We start from the raw sequence: 6,414 nt of genomic DNA on the forward strand, positions 1-6,414 counted from the left end.
CCGTTAGCAAAATGGCCTATAACAGACGGCTGAAGTGCTGAATAGGAAACGCTTCTCCAGGTTGAGGCTAATGTGGTCTGTATGCTCTTGTTAGGCTTGGGCTTGCTAGAGAGGCGCCTTCGAAAGATGACGTAGAGCTTAATATTGAGGGAGTGGCTATGTATCGCCTGTTGCGAGATTAAAGGAGGCCTGGCCTTAAGGGCGGCCTTCTGTCGCTACTATTGGGCCGACCCAAGTAGCTTCCTACAGGTTACCTTTTATATGTATATTTTTGAAAGAAATGTTATAAAATATTCTAAATACATATATTCCAAAACCTTACAATTATTTTAGACTTTTAATAACCACGAATTTGAAAATGTTAACATAGTGCAAAAATCTGCCACAGTACTAGTTTACAAAAATGTAATAATATTCAAATAAGTGTTCACAGCATTTAAAAGATGTCAACACGTTTCAAGAAAATGTACATGACATTTGTAAAAATGTTTATATTTTTTTTTAAAGTTTGTATAATTTTTAGAAAATGTTTTGTACCATTCAATAAAATATATATATTAATTTTTTATAAAATGTTTACACATATCAAGGAAATGTTCATGACATTTTAAAAATATGTTATATATAGTTTAGTAAATGTTTTGTGTCATTTAAAAAAAAGTTTCAACGTTGAAAACATGTTTTACACTAATTTGGATAAATGTTCAAAAACATGTATTTGAAAATAATAATAAACATGTATTTAAAATGTTTTAGATGTATACAATAAATATACAATGCGTATGTAAATATAGACACCAATAATCATGTATTTGAAAAAATGTTAGACATGTATAAGAAATGTTCTTAATGTATCCCAAAAATGCACAATTTGTATGAAAAAAGTGGACATGTGTTGAAAAAAAAAGAAAAACAGACGAAGAAAACAAAAGGAAACTGAAATAGTAAGAAACAAAGAAACCCAAAAAAACTAAAAAAAACGAATAAGAAAAGGAAACCAAAGAAAATCATAGAAAACCTGAAATAAACTGTTGTTAACAGTGAAAACTGATAAGAAAGACAGCAGAGAGAGAGAGAGAGAGAGAGAGAAATCAAGCTAGAGGTGCTACGGTACTAGGCTGGCCCACTCCCTCGCGCCCAGAGGCGAGATCAAGTTATGTCTCGGTACCGGCGATATATAGGGAGGCAGCTACGTATCGCCTGTTGCGAGACCAAAGGAGTTCTCGCCTCAAGGAGGTCCTTCCGTTGCTAACATTGTGCCGGCCCAAGTGGCTCCCTGCAGGTTAGTTCGTTTTTTTTGCTCTTTTGTTCATATTTTCAGAAAGGAAAAATACATACAAGACCAACGTCTTCCAGGTTGATTAATACATATGCCGTGTTTCCACGCAAAAAGAAAACGCTACGAGTATGGTACCATGCTTTAGGATAACTGTAGAAGAAATTCATAATGCGGATTGTATCTGCTATCAAATCGGTATAAGATGTCAATTGCTGAGACCAAGGAATTCTGTGAAACTAGGATATTTGGGCTCCCAGCCGATCTCAGCCCGAGTTTTGGAATTATCCATCCTCTTCCCCAGTGGACCATCTGTACCTGAAGCCAGGGAAGATGCAGACTTTGTAATCGTGTGTATAATAAACCCCCCAAGAAAAACAGCTAGACTGAACAACTAACCTGTGAAGCCCTCAAACTTGCCATCAAATTTCCCACTCCTGTTAACACGGTCCATTATTTCTTGCCTGCAAAGCCCCCAAACTCATCTCAACACACTTGCAAGGCAGAGCAAAACTGAACTTAGATGAGCAGGCGGCGAGCTGAAAAAAAATGAAGGTTGTAGTGACCTGGACAGAGGTTGGTTGTCACAGCCCACAAAGACACGCCCGCGAAGTCTCCTCTTCATGATGGCAATTCCAAGCGAAGCAGCATCCTGCAAATAGCACAAGTAGATGATAAAAAACATATCCCTGATATACCATTTCACCCACATGTAATCAACAGAACAGACGGTCTTGATAGAAATTAATTATGTCAATAGAATGATAAGCATGGATACCATTCTGAGCATTTATTTAAATTGTGAAGAGGAATGAAGTTGGGCAAGGATGGTTTGATCAAATATGGGTTGGGTTGAGATATGTTGAAACAATCTAACTGCAACAAACTCATTTAGCGACTATCCTATCATTTAATAAACAAGTAGAAGATCTTACTTCATAATGGATCATACTGATTATGAGATCCGGTCGTGCATCTACAGTTCCTTTTGACAACCAGAAAACATGAGGACCTTGATCCTTTTTGTGTGGTAAGTCAAGGAAACAAACTGCACTGGTTCTCTCCACTCTGACGTATTAAGAGTTTGGAAAATTTTATGTTTAACAATGCTTGATGTTTGGAATAAAAAGTAGCCTCATTGTGAGGATATATAAAGCCCTGCTAGCCTCAGGGCACAGCCTCCTGCCTCGAGGACGACATTTTCTGCTTTTAGAAGGACGTCAGTCCGAGGACTCCTACCAATCGGCACACAAGGAGAATCCTACAAAAGTGAAATGGAAAAAGGTCAAATAAAATCAAGATAGTAGGAGGTAATACCAGAGCATCACCAAAAAGTAAAAGCTTTCGACAAACTTCAGCTTACTAAACGACTAATTTATCATTTACTGCAATATTTTTCTTACAAAAAAAGAATAAACAGATAAGAAAACTTTGATTCTTTACAATAAGCACTTTAGATTAGATTTAAACTTATACCTCGCCACAAAATCCATTGTCATTGCAGTCATACACGGCAGTACTTGATGTAAACAGGAAAGAGCCTTCCCCACTCCAGTTTGATGCAGCAACTCTGCACATTTTTTCTGAAATAAGATATTGCACATGTCCTTCATACACTAAGTGCATGTCATGTTTTATTGTAATAATATTATTTTATTTGCATCAATAATTCGTCTTGGGTATGTATTAATATGTACAAAAATATCATCGATCACTCCGAGTATCCTGACAATCAATGGAAAATAAGAATACCTAGTGCGCATCTTAGTAGTTTCCATCTCCCATTTATTATCATTACAGTATAAATCACTATTGAAGCTAGCAGTTCTCATACATAGTCTTATCACATTAATAATAAAATAACCCCAACTGGTGCATTATGTTGATATAACAAACTAGAGATGCAACTACAAAAGCATTTATTTGAGTGATAAGACATAATGGGGAAAACACCTCTGCTCAGACTCCTAGAGGCCGAGAACTATTCCCATCTTATGTTTCTCAGTTTGTGATAAGTCTGATATATAAAGGTACGCATACGAGGGATGCTTTATATATAAAGCGGGGCGAAAGCCTGCTTCGAGGAGGGAAGGAAGCCGCATGTCGGCAAATGATTTGGAATTGAAACTGGCTACAGAGGAAACCGAAGCCCTAACTCCCCATTCTTTCTATCTTACATCGCCATCGAGCCCTGGCTGTAGAGTCACTGGTTTCTAATCGCAATGGATTTATGTTTTCTTTGGCTTTTCCATTCGCTTCGTTCAACCCTGATCTGGATAGATAGCTCGGCTTCTATTAGCTGAGAATGGTTTTGTCAAGGAAAGGTTTCGCTATACAACAACAATGAACTCACTTCTGATCAAATTCCCGTTTCTCCATTTATGTAAATTATGCTAAAATAGATTGGATTCATGTATTTGTCCACAGTACCATGCGATGATGGTGTTAACAACATTATCTCTCACGTCCTACTAAATATCCAAATTTTAATATAATGTTCTTTCTATGTATGTGACTTTAATCTTTTCAGTGTCTTGATCATTTGAAGGTATATTCACCTTAAGCCTAGACTAATTTATGTTTATTAAGTTTGCAACATAAGCTTCAATTTTCACAAATTTCTGTAGGAAGGATGGGAAAACTCAGAATCAAATTTCCATACAACGAGATGGATGGAGGTACGAAAGCAACCCTCAGCCATGTTTTTACCAAAAAAAAAGCATAGTCAAATTTCTCAGTGTATACATGTGCAGTTCCTGCAAATAGTGCATGCCCCATCCATCTCTTTCTCTTTGAATTTAATTTGATCCTAGAGAGCAGTATAACACAATGATTATGAATCCAAACTACTACCTCCATCACTAAATATAAGATGTCTTTGGTAAAGAGAAAACATCATGCATGACTTCGTAAAAACAACCGAATGACATATATGGCATCTCTAAAATAACATACCATCTACACAGATTCGAAAAATACTCTAGCTCCTTCTGAACAACTATGATTAGTGACAATAACAGATACTTTTGTATTTTCAAAACATATGAATATGAAGTCCAAAAAACTATATTCGTACATAACCACACGCCATATATACTTCCTATATCCACAACATTTGCTAAGCACACAACTATTTTCTAGATGCATGCCGCCAAACATTATAAGCATGCCGATTTGAAGGCTCATTTTGTTATCAGGAAATATCCCACCGTGATGTACCATCATATACACAAAATAAATATACTGTAATATTAAGTTAACTGTATTTGAAAAAACTTCCAGTTTATTCTTAGATGAAAAAACAATCAAACACTTTGCTTACCTAAGATCCCCAGGGTAATCATCCGTGCGATATGGAGGAGCACAAAAAATAACGTATGGAACTTTCTGATCAACTCTGGGTCCCTTCAGGGAGGGAATTATCCCAATTTTAGTTAGGTCACTGTGATGATCTGTGGTTGCAGTCTGGCCATAAATTTTGCAATCTGGATGCTCCTGTAAGATATATTAAAGCTATGCTTGAATTCTTTACAATATTTACAAAGAAGAAGAAAAAACAAAATATATTATAAGCATACAATTCTCACGTTTTGCAGACAGAAAAGATACATATGGTAGATATCAAATAAACTAGAAAGTTATTGCTTTTCAACGAAAATATCTTCAGGATTTACTAGTTCCAAGGCCACCGGAGAAATGATAACATGCTATGAGGAACAAATGCCATTTAACTAGAAACAAGACCTGATTTGAACATGACAAATTGTTTTCTTTCATTAGCTCGGAAAATTCAAATCTCTCAACAAAATAATCATTTCATTAGCTCAACATGGTATGAGGAAAGTTCTTGATATTTTAAAAATATAACAGGCGAGCCACTTAGCGAGGAAGATACTTCTCCTACCTGTCGCCATTTCTCAGCTACGATTCGACCAAGCACACCAGGCCCGACAATCAGCAAGTCATTCTGACCAACACTCTCCGATGTGGACACCGTGACCCCTGCATCATGAGATACTCCTGCTGTCATCAAGGAAAATGATACAAGAAAAAAGAGGATATATTAAAACAGGCGCCCTGTCAATTAGCGGTGCATGTGGAGAGTCATGTGCAACGGAACTAAAAAAAGGGTGCTGACGACGGCTTTCCCTTAACATGAAGAAGCATCTACTCACAAATAGGGCCCCAATAGCCAGCGAACGTTCCCTGGGAAGCATGGCATCTGCGAACGTTTTTTATGGCAAGTTCTTCGAAAGCACATGGCAATTTCTTCAGGAACACGTGGCAACTTCTGCAAAGAAGGGATTTTGCTGTGAAAATTCCCGTGTTCGCCTGAAAGAATTGCCATGGTCCCGCAAGCGAAAAATATTCGCAAATGTCTTCCTTCCCAGGGAACATTCGCTGGATAGCATTACCCTTAAAATAAGAACATAGCCTAAACAGCCATCAAAATACGCATCTAGTCAATGTTTATCATGAGAATTGCATCGGGGAACCCCCTAAACCCGGAATCCGTTGGCGCATTGTGCTATTTCTTGCGTGCGATGTTCCAACTGATCTTCCTGGTCTGGAATCTAGAACTAGTTCTGGCGATTTGCTGAATTCAGCACATTTCTACCTAATCGAGCCCACGCCCCTTCCCGATTTCAACAACCCTGCCTGATCTAGCACGCCATGCGCTTCACAGTAGCATCCCAATTTTGGCTAGGTCAAGTTAAAGGTTCGAAAAGTATTGCGAGAAAAGCACGTACCGAGGGGGCCGGTGGAGGCCATCGGGAAGCGGCAGCGGGATGCGAACGCTGGGGGTGCAGCAGTCAATGGGAGAGGATATGGCCGGTAGTGGTAGGTCGACGCCATGGCTTTGTAAATTGGTTCTGGGACACAGGTGTGCTGCTATGGGACAGGTGGCCAGTTGCCTCACGCGAAAAACAACATCGCTAAATTGTTGCTATTTTTTAACCACGCAAATGTAAACTGAGTGTGTCTTAGGTATTTTTTTAACACGGTACGGACGCAAATGCTTATACATATACGCATGCACTCATCCCTATGAAAGCACACATCACACCCTACCCTATTAACATTTTCGAGGGACTAAGCCGGAATATCATCATGAGATTTTCCAAGTCATCGTAGGG

General features: G+C 38.3%; 1 protein-coding gene across 2 annotated transcripts; it reads right to left on the reverse strand.

Annotated features, from left to right (window-relative positions):
* Positions 1–1,287: 1,287 nt before the first annotated feature.
* On the reverse strand, positions 1,288–6,190 carry LOC119295531. Of its 2 annotated transcripts, none has more exons than XM_037573959.1 (9): positions 6,028–6,190; positions 5,181–5,296; positions 4,599–4,771; positions 2,753–2,846; positions 2,427–2,537; positions 2,212–2,301; positions 1,843–1,928; positions 1,676–1,740; positions 1,288–1,594 (listed from the first exon to the last, which is right to left on the reverse strand). In XM_037573959.1, exons 1-9 carry the CDS (start codon positions 6,131–6,133, stop codon positions 1,485–1,487), a joined length of 951 nt encoding a protein of 316 aa, XP_037429856.1. In that variant the 5' UTR covers positions 6,134–6,190; the 3' UTR covers positions 1,288–1,484. The 2 variants fall into 2 exon arrangements, with proteins under 2 accessions (XP_037429856.1, XP_037429857.1); XM_037573960.1 differs by having other exon boundaries at positions 5,181–5,278; positions 6,028–6,188.
* Positions 6,191–6,414: the final 224 nt, after the last annotated feature.

This window comes from Triticum dicoccoides, chromosome 4B (assembly GCF_002162155.2).
Source record: "Triticum dicoccoides isolate Atlit2015 ecotype Zavitan chromosome 4B, WEW_v2.0, whole genome shotgun sequence".
Classification (NCBI taxonomy): Eukaryota; Viridiplantae; Streptophyta; class Magnoliopsida; order Poales; family Poaceae; genus Triticum; species Triticum dicoccoides.

What these genes read in the sequence shown, in the direction of transcription:
- LOC119295531 (XM_037573959.1), bottom strand. Translation starts at nt 6,133, where the DNA reads ATGGCGTCGACCTACCACTACCGGCCATATCCTCTCCCATTGACTGCT. An exon ending in GATTACCCTGGGGATCTTAG is followed by an intron (nt 2,847 to 4,598) that starts GTAAGCAAAGTG and finishes AAAAATGTGCAG; the next exon opens with AGTTGCTGCATCAAACTGGA. An exon ending in TGAGGCTAGCAGGGCTTTAT is followed by an intron (nt 2,302 to 2,426) that starts ATATCCTCACAA and finishes GACTTACCACAC; the next exon opens with AAAAAGGATCAAGGTCCTCA.